At 39.5% G+C, this 18,148-nt stretch overlaps 1 protein-coding gene across 2 annotated transcripts in view; it reads right to left on the reverse strand.

Annotated features, from left to right (window-relative positions):
* Positions 1-18,148, reverse strand: part of myo6b (myosin VIb) — a 46,611-nt gene extending 28,463 nt beyond the window's left edge. For both annotated transcript variants that reach the window (XM_061742957.1, XM_061742956.1), the window contains exons 1-11: positions 18,019-18,148; positions 14,548-14,694; positions 12,355-12,424; positions 12,187-12,260; positions 11,717-11,846; positions 6,596-6,701; positions 6,221-6,276; positions 6,034-6,131; positions 5,767-5,931; positions 2,819-2,899; positions 965-1,145 (exon numbers count right to left, since the gene is read on the reverse strand). In XM_061742957.1, the coding sequence (XP_061598941.1) occupies positions 965-1,145; positions 2,819-2,899; positions 5,767-5,931; positions 6,034-6,131; positions 6,221-6,276; positions 6,596-6,701; positions 11,717-11,846; positions 12,187-12,260; positions 12,355-12,424; positions 14,548-14,664 (1,078 nt within the window). In that variant the 5' untranslated portion in view covers positions 14,665-14,694; positions 18,019-18,148. The remainder of the gene's footprint in view (positions 1-964; positions 1,146-2,818; positions 2,900-5,766; positions 5,932-6,033; positions 6,132-6,220; positions 6,277-6,595; positions 6,702-11,716; positions 11,847-12,186; positions 12,261-12,354; positions 12,425-14,547; positions 14,695-18,018) is intronic.

An 18,148-nucleotide genomic window follows, 5' to 3' on the forward strand; every position in this document is an offset into this window, starting at 1 on the left:
GGAGTTGGGGATAACCGAAGTGCTGGTGCAACAGAAACAAAGCTATGCCTGGTGAAAGCGGGCCTGAAGGAAGCCCACAGCATCCCCAGTGAGGTAGTGATGGTTGGGGCAGTTCTGTTCAGTGCTCTGTCTGCAGTGAGTCTGAACTTCCACACACCAGACTCCACTTGTGAATCTTGGCATTTTAAAGGTTTCCTCACTGTGTGAATGCTTTTTACTGTTCTACAGTTGAACAGTTGGGTATTGCTGTTGGACTTGTTGAGCTTAAGTTTGGCTCTTTAAGCTGCTGTCAATCACCAGGGACTCGTTCACATTCAATTCAAACCAACATGTTCAATGAAGGAATCACTGAGCGTACTGATCCCACTGGTGATTCTCTATACCTCCTGGCATTACAGGCCACCCATCCATCCATTTTCTATACCCGTTCTATCCTGTGCAGGGTCATGGGGGTCTGCTGGAGCCTATCCCAGCTCATTACAGGTGAGAGGCAGCAGTACACCCGGACAGGTCTCCAGTCTATCATAGGGCCACATATACAAAACCAACCATGCATGCTCACTCTCACGCCTATGAAGCCTTCATGCTGTGAAGCAACAGTGCTAAGCCCCCACCCACAGTGCTGCCCATTACAGGCAGTGGGATCATTTTATTTAGTGTTAACAAAAAAAGTGTAGAAGAGCGCGTTTATGTGAGTATATAGGTGGAATCGCTCCCAGCACACATTCCAACTGTGGAATAGATGTGTATAAATGAATCGTTTCAGTAAGTGATTCAGTTCGGCACATTCACCCGGAAGAGTGGACTAACAAAGACGCAAAACCACAATGGCTAGACCTTGCTACTTCACCAGTTTAGTGTAAACTGGAGTGACGCACATAAGAGAGGAGATTTATTGGGACAAAAACCTCACATGTTATCAGTTATAGGTTTTGCAACTATTTGTAATTCTAATCCGTGTCACCTGAGGAGCTCCCCGTTTCTTCAAAGTCAATGTTGCCCAAGTGGAGAACGCCGGCGACAACCCTGAACAGGTCCAGCTTCTCCGTGTCATTCAGACCGATCCTCTTCATGGCCACACACATCCTGTTGAAGTCCCCCTGATCGTCAAGGAGAGGGTCCTTCAGAGAACCCATATTTAGATGCTGCAAAATGCACAAGGTACATGAAAATAACTGTAGTTTAACGGGTTTGTCTAATTAATGATTCAGACAAATGTTGTGATATCAATTCCTCTGTTCAGCATTGTTTAATTAACCTGGTGTTAAGAGCAAATCCCAAAAACCTCCACCAGCACCACACAGCAAGCCCACCGCACATCACGCTGCTTTGTAGCTTTGTTTTGACCGGGACAGTTTGACATTTGAAAATACCAGACCCGTTAGAGACAGAACACCCTAATATTTAGCAGTATACGAGCCAAAATGATGAATTACTGTATATATACACACACCAGTGGTTCCAAAAATGGGGAGCCATTGTTGGGGGGTGGGGGTATATGAATGAATGGAACAATTAATGCTTGAACATTGCTAGCATAATCAGAGGTGCTGCTTGGGAAACGCTGGCAAAAATGTTCTTATGCACCAAAGGGAGGCCCACCAGATAAAGTTTGGGAACCACTGGTATACACCAACAATACTGCACAATTACATTTATAAGAGACTGTTAATATGAAAATATATAAATAACCTGTGTCATCTTTGAAAAATTTGTGAGCCAGAGGATCATCAAATTACTTCTAATAACCAAACACAAATCCAAACCTAGCATGCACATGCAAGAAAAGAGGTAGCATGCACTTATTTATAAACCCCGACAGTCTCAGTTGACAGTTTGAAGCTCATTAAATCATATAGGTGAAAGACAAGGAAAAACAAAGGCCTCAGGAGAAATTAAACATCACCTTTTTTTCCTGCGCATCAGGTGGGACAGAGAGATGAGAGTTAAACTAATCAGCAACATATAAGCAACATACATTTTCACCTATAGTTGTATCCCTTCAAGTCAATTAAATTCCTGATTTAAGTCAATTTGAAACTGGAATGTGAGAACAATTAAAATCTAATAAAGAAAATCACATTTACTGTAGTTTGACAGATTTGGAGAAGATCCCCATATCTTATAAAAGCCAAACATTTTACAGCCTGCTATGATTTTTCAATACTACGTTATAATCATCTGATTATTATTATTGCCTGTCAGCAAGATTAAACCAAAACCTGCAAAACATAATTTCAGGAAACCTTGCACAGAGGTGCAGCACAGCAACACAAAGTAAAAGTTAACTCCTGAGGCACATCCCGACATCTTGTGAAATGGGCTGGGCCTTGGCAGCTGTTCCCTCTCCAAGTGTCTTTCTAAACATGTTTTCCAGAAACTTTAGAAATCATAAATACGTATCTCAGAAGAAGTGGCAAATAAACATTTCTAATTAGTCCCGGAGAGACCAACACAACATGGTCATTGTTTTAATGTTTCACAATATTAATTATGTCTCCTGCAGCCTTTGCAACTCAGCAGGGCACCACCTTTTCCTGTGATTCATTATTCATTAAACACACAGATGTGATATCATTTCTTGGCTTAATTTCTGACTGTTTTAAGTCAAGCGCTTCGATTGTCATGGAGAACAACATTTTTGTGAATTTACACAATTTTCTGATAAGCAGAACAGTAACATGGTGCAACATCTTGTGGCTTTTACTTCATAGTTTAAAATACATTTTTATGAGGTAAGAAAAAACAGATTAAAAACCAGGTAAAAATAATCTCGATCAGTATTGGACTGAAGGGAGCGACTCCAGGACATAATTACCTCAGTACTCTTCCTGCTCTGCATTATTTGTCTTTCAGAGTCTTTACTGGCGAAGTATCTGGTGCATCCTCGGTTCAGGTACTGCAAGAAAGAAAAGTCATCTTAGAAAACATTAACGTATTAAGTAGTTTAATATATTTAATGCACTGTTGGTGGCAAATCTATTGGGGATGTTTATGTTGTTTTATGAGTCAGTTTTGCTGCTTGCCAATATTGTTTCACAGCTGACTAGAAATAAATTGCACGGAGTAAGTGCTTCTGTTGATGTGGGCGTCACCTCAGGGACTTGATAAGTTGATAAACATCTAAAAGGAACAATCTGAGCTGCTCGTTGTTGTGTTAAAGGCTGTCTTGTAGCATGAATTTAAAGGCTATAGAAGACATGTTGATGCTCCCTGATGTTGCTGAGCTGATAATTGCATTGAAAGGGGTGAAAATTCAATCATAAAACCTTTTGTTAATATGGGAATTTGATTTCAACTGGGGAACACTTGCGGTGTGTGTACAAAGATCTGCAAAAATAAGCTTAAATGAAATGTACTTACATTTCATAGAATTGCAAAATAATACTATCTCTAAAATACCTCAATTTAACTAGATAAACAATGATAAAATATTATTTTTGATGAAAAAAAAAAGATGAGCGTTCAGGTTTACATTCATTTGAGTTTTATTTCACATGGATTAACAAAAGATCTCAGTTTGATCTAATTATGATTTCTGTTTCTACTCATACGTTAGAATTTACGAGTTCCTGAGGGCTGTTTCACAAAAGTAGGATTAAGAAATCCAGGAGAAGAGATAAAATTCAGGCTTGACATAGCGTGATGAGCTTCACCCGTTTCACAAAGGCCAAACCTATCATGCCCCTCTGGACCCCGGACAGATCAGTGGACCAAGTGGGCACCATTTACAAAGGCTGTTGCCGTGGTGCAGGTTTGAATCAGTTTTTCCTGGGTGTGCTCCTCTCTCTCTCTATACCCATTTCCTGCCCACTTACCTTACCACCTTTTAAAGAAATAAATTTGTAAATAAAATCGTTTTTGTTACACAATATTTATACAGTACAAACATGAATGGACCAAAGAGGACATGGCAACAAGTCAAGATTAAATATAAGAACATTTTGCAGACTGAAGAGTATCTGGAAAAAATGTTGACTACAATATACAAATGACTTGTTCTGACTTAGAAGTGCCTGCTGACAGATCTCATCCCCGTATTTATATTAGCTGTTAAAAAGGCTCGTCTGGCACAGGCGTCAGCCCACCATCCCCAGAATCTGCACCAGCAGAAGAGCAGCCACTGACTGTGTTTGAAAATTCAATGTGGGGGTTATGAAGATGTGCATATATTTTTTTAATGCCAAATACACTCTTCCAATGTTGCGGCAAATAGTGGCTTTGCTGATATTTCTGGCATCCCCAACTGCATGTAGGAACAACAGTGAGGTGCTGAAGTTTGGGACCCAGTAGTCTGCACAGGAAGCAGATGGCATCGCCCAGAAAAGTGGTAGCGCTCATGAATGTAATTGTCAGGAAAAGCCAACAGGTCGGACCTGTCCCGAAATACTCCTTCTCATCTGTAGGCCCAACTTAATATAATATTAATTAAGTTAATATAAGTGCTTCATCATCGACAACGACATTCAAAAATGGGCAAAATTAAAAAAACTTTAAAAGTCCAAAACAGCCGGATAAGAAAACGGATTCACGGACCAAACACGTTGGTTTCTGATCCGTGGGACCGCTGACTGAACAGATGAGGTACAAGGCTTAACCAAGCCAGGCTGTAACCTGGTCTGGAGCAGGCTAACAGCACAGGATATATCGCCATGGTAACTTATGTGCTACTGCTTTTGTGAAACTGAATTCAGGTTTAATTCAACCAGGATATCTGAAAAATCCCGGCTTAATCCGCTATCCTGGTTTTGTGAAACAGCCCTGTGGTCTTAAGTCTCAACTCTGATGCTTCATTGATGTTATAATAGTTGTAAAGCCAGAGGTAGTTGGAAAACCTCTCCTGCACCAACTTCAGAGTCCAACTTAGCTGCTACGCTCATAAAAAAAGTAAACATTCAGCTAATTCTACCATTAACATTAGTTCCGTCTTTGCTGTATTCAAATTATTCAGAAATAAACACAACACTGTTTGTTAGCTATCAGTAGATCTGTTGCTATACTGACAATGAAGTATTGACTTGACTTTATACAAGAAGTACTAAATACAGGTTTATATATATATATATATATATATATATATATATATATATATATATATATATATATATATATAGTCCATGTTTTGTGCTTAAAATTGAAATAAATTATGTTTATAACAAAGCTTTAACTGTTTTAAATTACATTAGATAATATAAGTTGACGTACAGTCATAGTGTTACTGACTGTGAATAATTAATGGAAAAATCAGAAGAGACTGTATAATAAAAAGCCTTCAGCAGTTAACTGGTGTGACGACATTCCCAGCTCCAACTTAGCTCACATCAGTATAAAATAAGTCCTCAAGATTTGGGTCGATTGCTGTTACTGTTTTGGTTGGCTCCGTGCCGGTTTCGTGTTTTGTTTGTGGTATTTTGTTGCAGATTTCCAGTGCTTGACGTGTGTCTCCGTGTGTTCCTGCTTCCTGGATTGGCAGTGGATGTCGTCACCCCCCCCCCTCCCCCAAAAAAAAAAAAAAAATCACTGGGTTTGTATGTGTATATTTATGTATGTGTATGCATATGTATGCGTATATATATATATATGTATATATATTAAATATAGTAATAATGCACATATATATACCTTTGGTTTCTACCTTCATGGTATCAATCATTAATATGTGTGCAGACAAGGTGAAAAAAAAAAAAAAATATATATAAAATAAGTCCTTTTTCAGTGAAATGTTGCCATTACAGGCTATGGTCTTTGCTCTTCATTCCTACTGACCCTGAAGCTGTCCGGAGAGTCCAGGTGCAACGTCTTCTTCAGTTCCTCAGATGCCCCAGCGCACAGCCTGTAGAAGATGTGGTAGTTCCTCTCATCGTTACTTTGCATGCAAATCCTTGACTTCTCCAGCAGGTAATGAGAGACAAATCCACCCACAACTGCGTTCTGGTGACACAAAAGAGAAAGCAAGTCTTAAATGCAAACTTTTACATTTCTGAAATATAAATCGTGGCACAAACTTGAACGAATCTAGTAATCTATACTTACTTTATCATTGAAGTGGATTTCTACAAACTTCCCAAAGCGGCTGCTGTTATTATTCCGGACTGTTTTTGCATTTCCAAATGCTTCAAGAAGAGGATTTGCTAAGGGATTAAATGACAGAATGCAGTCAAGATCGCCCAGTCCTTGAACAGTATAACCGATACATTTCAAAAACATCTTCAGGTATTACCTTCCACAATTCTCTCATCAATATCTTGACCGCTGCCATATGTCGTTGTAAGGTATCTGCAGGATAGGCATGAATATAAGAAACAACTAGACACAGTAAACCTTATTAGCATTGTACTGTGGCGTTAAACTTTGGTCAACTTATGGACGTACAATTTTTATAGATTTCTGTCATTTTAAACTGTCTTATGTATTTAGGCCCAAGTAACATTTATACATTTTGTCTTGTAGTGTATGGCATATTAGAAAGATAATATAAATTATATAAAACATAATATAAAAATATTAAAAACTAAATAGAAGTCATTTCAACTGAAAAATCAGGACAGGAGGAGTGGAGTTATTGATGTGAAGAAATAGAGAAATAAAATCAAACCTGAGAACAAACTTGGTGTTTTCAGTCTTTCCAGCCCCAGATTCACCAGAAACGATGATGGACTGGCTCATCTTTAAAACTTTCATGTCCCTGTAGGCTTTATCCGCTAAAGCAAATAATAATTAACAAAGATTACTAAAACTTAAGGGACAATGACTGACCAAAACATTAATATGGCTGTAGTTGCTAATAACACTGTTACAACCAACGCATGATAGTAGTCATGATTAAAATTGATAATGGCCGGGTTTCCCAGATCCAACCTCTCTTAAGGATTTAAGAGAGGTTCAAAGAAGGTTTGAACTAAGAGAGAACCCTAAGATACGGGTGTTTCCCAGATGACTTCTTAACACCGTCCTTTAGTTTCGCTCTTTCAGAAGCTCTTTGGAGCAGCTGTCCGGTTCTGAAACCAAATGAATCGATGCCAGGCAAATCGATCACCGATCACTATCAGCGCATTTTCACACGCAGCACTGCTGCCTAACGCACTAATTCACTGCTGCCTGTGCGTTATAATAAAAAATTAAGATGATAAATATAATTCAATGACCCTTTTTCATCCAAACGGTGCGTTACTCCGTTATTTCTGGCTACAGTGAGGCTTTTTTTCCCCACACGCAGAAACCGGGAGGAAACGGGGTGGGCGTTTGTGTGTGTTCAAAAACATGAGCCAAGAGAAGGCGAGTTTCGCAAATCGCAACGTGGAATTACAGCAATCCCTGGTTTTTCGCAGGGGTTATGTTCCAAAAAGAACCCGTGATAAGTGAAATTCTTTTTACAATTATAGAGCGCTTCAGATTGCAGAGATCAGCCCCGCCTCGCACGTATTCCTCCTCTTCTGAGACCCTGCATCCCGACTCGCGCTGCAGCGTCTTTTATCCTAAACCCCGCGGTGCAGGTTTTTTCAAGAGAAGAAAATAGTTATGGGTCGTTGTCTTCGCTCTTTTTTCTTCTGGGCAAAAAGATTCTTTAATATAAACCGACACCATTGATTATATTTGAGACTGTAATGAACGATTCACCAAAGGCTCCTGTTCTTCAGCTGCTGCTTCCCTGTCATCACACGTAGAGGTGCTCGGACTCGGGCACGGCGCAGGTGTCCCGGTCTGACAGCCCGGTCCGACACGTCCAGGGGACTGAAGTGCTGACGCACGAATTCGCGCGGCGACGCGGTTGATTTGCAGCGAGAATATGCTGTATAGCAGCCAAATTATCAAATAAATGATATTCATGATGATCGTTTTATTTGTGCGTAAAGCATAAAGCATATACAGGAACACACTTGTTATTCCTTATTTTTCTTTTTTTTTTCCTTTGCTGTCACCAATAAATGCTAAACAATATAAATCTAAAGTATAAAATAAATCAAAATTTGTGCGGGGTGCATTGTTTTAATATCTCATTGCTTGGTGTGATATTGATTTGCCTGACGCGGCTGGATCTGTGAGTCTTTGTTCACTAAGATGGTTGTAAAGACTGGGTCAGCAGCATCTTTCATTTCCTTCTTAATGAAAGAGATACTTAAGCTAAGAGCAACTCTGGGAAACGCGATTTTCTTTCACAGGCTCCTTAAGAAGGTTTGAAAGAAGTCTTTCGCTGTTAAGAACTACTTAACTGATCTGGGAAACCCGGCCAATATTCTATCAATCCCCAAAAGGGAAATTATACTGCACAAGTGCAATTTAAAATAAACATAAGGTGTGAAACTGTTGGATGGTAGGCAAATCTTCAGAGACTGTTATAAATGCATTATCACCACTGTGGTGATAAAGCTTCGTGCAGCACTGAAAGGTAACACAGGTGGATTGAAACTCAGAGCCAGCGGTTCAACATCTAGGATGGAGAGGTGCCCCTTCACAATCACGTCCAAGATGACACCATACTGTATGTCGCACTTCTATCCCACTTCTTCCAGTATAACGTCTTATTTTCCACTTCTACTGTCCAAAACCTACAGAGATGGGGGAGTCCAGAACATGCTCCGGCAGCCGTGTTTAAAATACTCCAAGTGTCTCCTGTAAGAACTCCAACGCTCCTGCTCTATAGCCTTGACTTCTCCTCTCCAACGGCATTGTATCTAACACTTACCTTCATATGTAAACAACTTTCCACTGCCAAGGACACTCAAGATAACTCAAGTTAGAAAGTGCCAGAATTACCATTAGAAAAAACATCCGAACCAGGATGGAAAATTATTTCAACACTCATCGTTTAAAGGGATACAGTCGCCAAAATAATCTCAAGCACCTACAAAGAACAATTGTTAAATTGAGCTCCCCGTACACACAGACCTAAATTTGGTTCTGGGACTACTGCGTATTCAGAGGGTCGACAACTGAACCCTACGTTTGTGTTTTCCAAAGTCTAGCAAAGGCACAACATTCCAGCACTGAACAGGAAAAAAATGTTACCTTAACTGAGGGTTAATCAGGCATTAAACAGGAACATGAGGTTTAAATACCGCTGCTTAGTCATTAGCACCTTTAACAAGAGTTTATGTAATTTCCTTGACAAAATGAGATGTGCCTCACCCCGCACACTAACCTAATCCAATAATCTGTGTACCGGTAATACAAATAAAAAAATCTCCAGATTATAGCATGTATCACACATTTTTGGGAAGGCCAACACATGTCCTCTCCTGTTTAAAGACACTCAGTCGAGATGGCATTGATCCTTCAAAGCCTTTCAGATACGACACAGTAGTAGCTGCACTCTGGAACCCATTCGTTTCTGTTTTGCAGGCAAAAAAGCGATTCTGCACTCCAAGGACCCAAAGACGTGTGTGCTGTTCTTGTCCTCTACTTAAAAAGTGTTGGACTTGGGTGAAGAACTTGGTGTGGACACCTCCACGCATCCAATTACAGATGATTTGACACAGCACAAAGACGATGATGTTGGTTGAGTCCTAATTTTCTGAGCCATACTCTAAGAGTTTGAAGACATACTGAAATAAAGAGTAAAGTTTTGGTTTGGAAAGACATCTCCAACAACTGTGGCTTTAAATGTGTATTTAAAAAGAGGTAGAATCATATTTTTTCTACTTTCAGAATTATTATAAACTACCCCTAGAAGATCCTATCATACACCACATTTGAGTCTTGGTGCTTCTCTGCCCAGCAGTCAAACCTCTCCTGACTGAACCGGATGTAGACCTGAAAACCGTCCATTGCAGGTGTGTTCTATCTAGGAAGAATTTTATCCTGAAATTATTGGCAAACTTTGAGAGTGGGGAAACACTCCGATCAGTGATGCTGATGTTTAGCACTCCATGAGCAATCTTGTTACTGATTAGGTCATCAGGCTCTCCACAGGATGCCCTCTTGCCGTCTTTACAACTTCATTGGGCACCTGCTCTAATGGGTCCTTGCATCACTGCTATCCAGTTTTCCCCATCATTCTCACAAGGTGATCATACTATCTTGGGAAGGACTACACTGAAAGCACCAACTACGTCTCTCCAAAACCAAGCTCTTGGTAACAACTCGTGTGTGGAACCTTTACAGTTGGTCCAGAATGCAGTGCATCTGATGTTCAATGAACCTAAAAGGGTTTACGTCACTCCTGTTGCTCATGAACCTGCAATAGCTACCAGCCGCAGGACCTCATATCAAATTGAAATTACTGGGTCGTCTCTCACCGACCTCAACTCAATCATACTGCTCATTGCACTCCTCACCGGAACACTGTCTGGCAGCTCCATCCCTACATACAAGATACTCTTAGTCCAGACGCTGACTTCAACGAGCTCTTGAAGATGCACCTTTTCCATCATCATCTCCTCTGCTTTACAGAAGTAACAGAATCAAACATCACTCTCCTCTCTCTCTGGCATACTACAAGTCCCCCTCTCCTCTTTGGCCTGATTGTGGTCCTTGTTATTCAAAACCGCTTTGGATAAAAGCATACAGTATGTTACATACAATATACGTAATGTACTTGCTTACGCTTGGATCAGTTCTCCGAAAACATAGAATTTCATTCCAATTTATATTCCACTGCAGCATGAAAAGGCTTACTCTGCTAAGCAAGTGCTAGAGTGCATTGATAAAATGATGGTATGGGTGTCAGTTAATTTCTTGGACTTGAATCAAGATAAGACTGAGGTCTAAGGTGCTTGTCGACTTGAAACCTACAGCAACACGCCGTGGTGTAAAACTGGACATGAACATATTAGTTCAGGTGTCAAGTCCAGCTTTTGTCACCTGCGGTAACTGACCAAGGTTAAGCCTCTTCTATCCCGTCGTCTCTGAGATTTGAATCCGTTTAGATTATTGTGATGCACTTTACATTGGAGTTAGCCAGAAATCACTTGCTCAACTGTGGTTAGTTCAAAGCGCTGCTGCCAGACTTTTAATCGGTGCAAGAAAACAAGATCATGTTACTCCAATTTTAGCATCACATCATTGGCTCCCAGTTCATTTATGCGTTGATTTCAAAATTCTTTTATTTGTTTTCAAATGTCTTCATGGTCTCCGTCCGAAGTATCTGTCTGACCTGCTTCAGCCGTACACTCCTTCACGCTCCCTCAGGTCAGCAGATCAGTTATTGTTAGTCGTGTCTAAGACCAAGAGGGAGCTCAGAGGTGATCGCGCTTTTTCAGTTGCTGGCTCAAAATTGTGGAACAAGCTACCTTTACACATCAAGCAGACAGAGCAACTTCCTGTTTTTGTACTTAACTTAGTTTAAGATCTTGGGTATAGTGTTTCTTTTATTTTTTCTTTTATGTTTTATATATTTGTTTCACATGTTTTTAATTTTAATGTTTTCTCTGAATCCGTGTTTGTGTTCAGTAGTGTGTCAACTGTGTTGTTTTTAGAGTGCAATATCAATAAAGTTGAGTTGAGTAATGTCTCAAAACTCACTCAGAGTACAATAAAACTAGCCAAGTTCAGTACTTCCAGAACTAAGTGGAAAAAAGAACAGATCATATTACTTTTTTATCCTCCTCCATTTTATCTCCAAATAAAAAAATGCAGTTTCTTTGTTTTATTTGGTTCTGAACCATAAAGAGCTAAAAAAACTAAAGCATGAAAGATAAATGGATTCTACAACGGTCCTGTCACCCAGTTTAAATGATTGGTGTGTCTCTATTGTTTTGTCAGGTGGGTGTGAACTCACCTATAGCATAGACATGGGGAGGAAGAGTACCCAGGGACTTTCCTCTGTACAATTTGATGGCATCAGGACCATAAAGTTTTGGAACATCATAGTACGGATTAACAGCTATGAGAATGTTGGCCACAAAAGTCTGCAAGACAAGTAAACACAAGCATGGTTACTGCCTTTGAAAAAGTTACATTATTTACCTTGAAAAACAGCAGAGCCTACAGACTGGTGATGCACACGCATTTCTCAATAACCAGCTGTTCTTACTTTCTGAGTGTCTGCGGTCAAGATAGAGTTATTCAGTCTGACCTTTTGTACCTGTCCTTCCCTCTTTACCATCTGGTACTTGTCCTCAAGGGAATCGGGGACACAGATCCTTCCTTTTGGCTCTCTAACCTGCTACTTGATCTACCTGGATAGTTATATCTTCAGCCTATAACAAAGGACTAAATGCATAATTAGAAGGTAAAATGAAATCATACATAGATGTGGTCTTTATTGTACCGCACTCTGACGTTGTTGAGAAGAGTGGCTTCATTCAAGTACATTAGGGAACCTGCAGAGATAAAAATCTAAGTTTAAAATCAAAATCATGAAGGGTAAATGAAAATATGCGTATTCCTACTGATGTTACTCCAATACAAACTTACAGTTGTCATCCACAAGTTTGTTGACATCATCCTCTGCTGGGAACACTTGGTTCATTGGAGCAAGAAAAGTCTGAAACATGAATCATCATACTTAATCTAACATTTACATGATTTAACTTACAAGCTTCTATCAGAATGCTGACATTATGAACAAGATCAGTCACTGTTTACCTCTCATTATTGCACAAAATAATTGTCTATGAGAATTGTCTTGAGAAACAGAGAGACATTAAACATCATTAACAGCTAGCAGCATGAATAAACATGAAACTTTGACAGATTTTCTCACTGTATTGTTTTAGAGTCTGAGTTCATGGAAATAAACTCAATGGAACAAGTCGGCTGTGAGAGAAACAAGGGAAGACATGGTGAGATGATGAATAATTTGGTGGAGCAACAGGATCTGAACAGCTGACTGAGTTAGAGAGTGGTGTGCATATGTTCAGAGTCCAGGCCAGCCTGTTTTTAAAGGCAAAGTAAAAAAAAAAGGTAACAATGCCACTTATGATGAGGCAAAAAGTGTGTTTTGCAATTCCAGCAATATATGAGTTTTTCTCCATGTATTTAATACACCATCACTGCTGTATATCAGAATGACAGACTGCTAGTGTGAGCCCGGTCCACTCTGTGCAGTGATGCATGGTTTATGATGACAAAAAGACACCAAACATAAAAGGAATGGGCCTTGTGTGGCTGCGCCAGGATCTTGGCACCAATCTGGACGTTCATCCAAAATAACAACCATGTGAAAAATGTCTAACCACTAAACACGACTGTGCGAAAGATGTAGCCAGACTGAGGGTCGTGTATAGAGCTGAAGCACTAATGAGCTTAAAAAAAACCCACAGCACTCAATAGGCCTTTCATCAGTCCACTAAACAGGAGGATGTTTGTGCCTTCATAAAGAGACAGTGATCATTCAATGTTCACAGCTACTATTTAAAAAAAGAAGAAGAATTTTGTCACTATAATCTTTTATCCACTGCATTTATCTTCGACTTGTTTGTGTTATAATGCACAACCGCCCTGTGTGCTTTTAATTACTCCAGTGACACTATAATAATGTTTTCTGAATTGAATAAGTATACGTTTTATCTAAATTTAGTCTCAAACGACAATACACATCATGCAAGCCACCCTTAATTACGACATTTAATACGAACATTTATTTTCACAATTTGAAAATAAATTATTTTTTTCAGTTCCCACAATACAGTATAAGAGATAAAGCAAAACAAAACAGAATAGATGATAAAATTATGATACATAATACAAAGCTATGAAGATCTATTGAATGCAATTTGAAATGAAGGAAACTCAAGATTGTAGTAACAATGACTGCAGTCTTTTTCAAAATATCACTGAAAGAGAGGCACATGTGAAAATATTACAACAAATGTAGGTTTTGTACATGCTGGTTCACAGTCACATACACAATCACAGTTTATGGCTTATAGAAGAGACTAGAGCACGGCTATCATTAATACCACCGGGAGCACATGATTTTTCCGCAATAGTGCTATTTAAATGGCTTCTCAGACAAAAAAAACAACAAAGAAACGTCCTATAAGGCATGAAGGTTCACTCAATGGTTCATTGGAGCAAGTAAGTGGAACAGAGCCATCATTAATGTTACTTGATATACTTGTTCTACTCATGCTATAACAGCCCTGGTGTGAGACTGCAATGACTATGGTATTATGACTTCAGACAAAACAACAACCCACGCAGCCACTGCAGTGGATGTCTTGTAAACATCAGAGGCCTCCCTGCTGCGGACATGTGATGGCTCAGGTGTAACAGGTGGCCTTTACCTCCTAATGAACTGCTCTCCCTCCTGACAACGTTATCAGCACACCTGCTGCTCCTCTTCATTTATTTATGTCCCTGTACTTTTGGTCTCTCATGTAGCTCACATTTCATACATTGTTTTGCTAACGCCTTTGCTACCTGAAATCACATTTGAGACTGACAGAAAGGGAATAATGACAGGAAACAAGAACTTTAATTTTTAAGCATATGACTGTACTTCTCTCTGAAACTTCTGCCCACGAATACAGGATTTTTCAATACTTAGTGAGGACCCCTCTCATAGGCAGGCAGTTCTAAAGAACATGCGGTTGGCAGATTGTGAATTGAGCTACATGGCTGGAGTGTACACGTGAGCCTGTGCGTTCGTTTGTGGTGACCCACCTTGCCCCTCTGGTTCAGCGGTTCTACGGTGAGTGTGTCGGCTCCTATGTCAATGATCATTCCCAGCTGGAACCCGTCAGTGGGGTGGGGAGCCCACACTGGCTTCCCGTCCTCCATGGTTTACCTCCAGTCAGTAAAGCCACACAACTGAAAAAAAAAAAGGGGAAGGAAAGCAACATGACAGAAGATTAGCACACTGATGTTTTAACATACAGTAGATATGCAAAATACAACTGACAGATTTGCATTTATTTTACTTGAGTTCCAAATACAAGGTAAGTCCGTCTCTAAGTTCCTGGTTTCTGCTTACAAAGTCTATCAATCGATAATTATCTTATTCATTTTTTTAAATACCACAATTAATTACAACCCTTGGCGAGGTAGTAGTTGGCAGTGACAAGATAATCTCAACTTTTACACAGACCATATTAAAGTAGCAGGAACAACCTTTTTGGAAAATTTGGTTAACTAGATTACAAGGGTTTAATGATCAACAGTGACATTGCTCATTCATTTGCATTATGGGGCCTGACCAGCTGCTGCTTTCCATTAACCTGTTGTTGCCCCCACTGATCTTGTAAGAGAGGATTTTCCTGCTGAAGTCCAACAGAAGTTGTCTTTTTGGGGGATTTCTGCAATCCCCAGTGAAGACTGTAAAACTCCAGGTGACCTGGGATAAATGCCCAGTTAAACAGTCTGGGCCAGTTTCAGGCCAAACTGGGCTATACACCGATACATACTTATTTATAACCATTGGTGCAGAATTTACCTTTTTATACAGCTCATCAATATAACAATGGTATTGGTTCTCTATCTGGTATCAAGATACAGTATGCACATCCCAGGAAAAATCAGATCCCAGATTATAATTATCATTAATAATTATCATTTACACTAAAAATGTCAGATTGGTGCAACGCTATGATACAATACATTTAATTTGTGTATAAGATTTAAGCAAACATGTTTTAGATTTGGGGAAATGAAGAGACAGCAAATGCATCATCTTAGAAGCTTAAAATACTGAGTAATCCACTTTTATTCCCCCATCAGCAAGCACATCACGATGCCACTGTCACTGGGGAAGATGTTGTCGAAGTTCTTCCCTTTGAGTACAAGATAGCAAATAAAGTAATTTGTACTGCCCATAAAATAAAAACAACGCACGGGGGAGCAACAACCAAAACATAGGAGACATTTACTTAATCCAAAGCTTAAAACACCATCACCCTGCTGAGCATACTCAAAGTTCTGAAGCTAACAAAGGTTAAGCAGCTAAAAACAAAGCCAGAGGAGCACTTAGCCTGCAACCTTAGCTTTCAATATTCATGATTAAATATAGCCCTTGATTATAAAGAAGTTTGAAAGGAATAGAATGGGAAATGGTACCAAACAATTAGTACCAGGGGTCAGGTTGGCAAAGAAAATGGTGTATCTCTAGTTTAATATGCATTTCTCATTCATGGAACAACCCCACTTCCCATACTTTTTCTAAATGACTGACTCTACATTTAAGTGCAAATATTCACTTTTGCTCCTCTACTCTCGGTGGAGCATCAGCCTGACTGCAAGCTGCATAATATGTGAGCTCACATTTTCAGACATGTTACATGTGAGAACAGTTGAAATTTGGGCTTTTTTTCAATTAACAGTGCGGGTGTAAAAACATTGACAGCTAGTTAAAAACTGTTATGTCAGTTTGTCAGATTGGAACAATTAATATAATATAATGTTAATATTAGAATAGTAAATGTTCATGGAAAATATTTAGATTTAACAGTAAACAGTGTTTTGCTGTTCTTTTTGAGGTTTACTTCTTTAGCTGTATCATAGGGTGTGTAACCACCCTGCTTGGGTGTGACGACTTCAAAAACGTAGCAATTAGTTCAAATTACTAGTTACTTACTACTTGCAAGGTGGGCCGAGAGAGCAGCAAAGGACAGATCAAGGCAAAACCTTGAACAAAGAACTCAAATCAGTCATGACTGCCTATAAATGTGATTTGTTCTTAGCAGCAAAATTAGATTGCGTAAACTAGTAGAAAGTGGAACCTTGACTGTCGAAAGCTGAGTCAATGGAAATGGACAGGATGTAATGTCTAATCATTCAAGGCCGATACACAAATCTGAAAACAAAAGCTTGAGTTGATGCAACCAGTGTAAAAGGCCTATACCCAATGTTACTGCATGCACATTTGTAGTTTTTAATCCTTTTTGATGATCAAAGATTAAAAATGGAACTTCTATTAAGTGGTAAATGTACACATGCTTCAACTGAAAACACACCGAGGCAGAGGACAACACAGCAAATGAGAGAGGATTTGTTTACTTCCCAAGTCCTTCATCATCAGCCTTCAAGAGTTTGATCAAGGCTGTGTGGGAGTGTGTTTTGGTGCACTGCTTTTGGTAGATCACTGATAAGTGGAAAGCTAAAGCACAGATCCTTCTATACTTCAGTTTTAATTACAAACTGTCCATACAGAGAATATGCTCCATTGAAAACTCTACAGTTACCACTAAACATTTAGCTGGTATAGAAACATTCTCAACGCCATACAATGATGACAAGAGACAGCTTTTGTTAATGTACCATAAAGACTCTTTCATACATATCCAGGGATGCTCATGCTCTCAGAGTAATCATGCAAACTGTCTGGAATATCACTAAATGAGGTGCAACCCTTAAAACCTTACATCATCAAACTCTGGCTGCTAAAACAGTCTGAGACGACTAGACAGTCCCCCATACGAAACTTTGACTCTGCAGCTTTAAATCCTCTTAGTATTTGACCCTAATCCAGACTGAGAGGTGAGGTGCTTCAAGGCAGACCCAAGACTAACAAATAGGAGTCAGCTATCAGTGCAAAGGCAATGCCGGTCTGAGGAGATTTGCATGCCTACTGAAACATGGAGTAAGGCCTAAACAAAAGTACTGGGAGCAGGATATATAAATATACAAATATATATGTGGACTCTGGCTCAGAGTTAAAGCAGGACACACAGAAGCACGCCTCCTGTTTCCTGCCACTTGTTTCCTGTTCTCTTCCAGATACTAAAGGGACATGGAAAATGCCCTGGATAATGACAACAGGGTACAACGCAATAGAGATGTACACAGAGGTAACCTGAGATATATCCTACAAAAAAAACAATACAATCAGGGAAGAAAAGAAGAAGAAAAAAAAAAACCAAGAAAAAGCAAACGGTTTATATGAGGTTTGACTGTAAAAGGTGTACAATAAGTCAGAGACTCTACAATTATTCATCCAGAGAAAAAGGGAGACAGGTTATGATGCAATCAAAAAGAGAATTAAAAACACCTGATGCAGGTTGATTTCATGTGCAATTATAGCCTCGTCAGAGGAAAGCAACTATAGTAAATCAATAAGCCAGCTGTTAATATGGAAATAATGCCAGTCGTGTCAATTATTATATTATTTGTTAAAAAGTGTAAAAACTCGACAAGACTTACGACTTTTATCCTTCAGACAGTCTAGTTTACGTGCAGGTACGAGCGATGCGTGTAGTTTTTTCCCTCATCCAGGTCTGTTAGTGGCGCTGGTCCAGCTCAGAGTTTCCTCCCGCAGCAGGACGGGACGGGA

Source organism: Cololabis saira, chromosome 16 (assembly GCF_033807715.1).
Source record: "Cololabis saira isolate AMF1-May2022 chromosome 16, fColSai1.1, whole genome shotgun sequence".
In the NCBI taxonomy this organism is placed as follows: domain Eukaryota; kingdom Metazoa; phylum Chordata; class Actinopteri; order Beloniformes; family Belonidae; genus Cololabis; species Cololabis saira.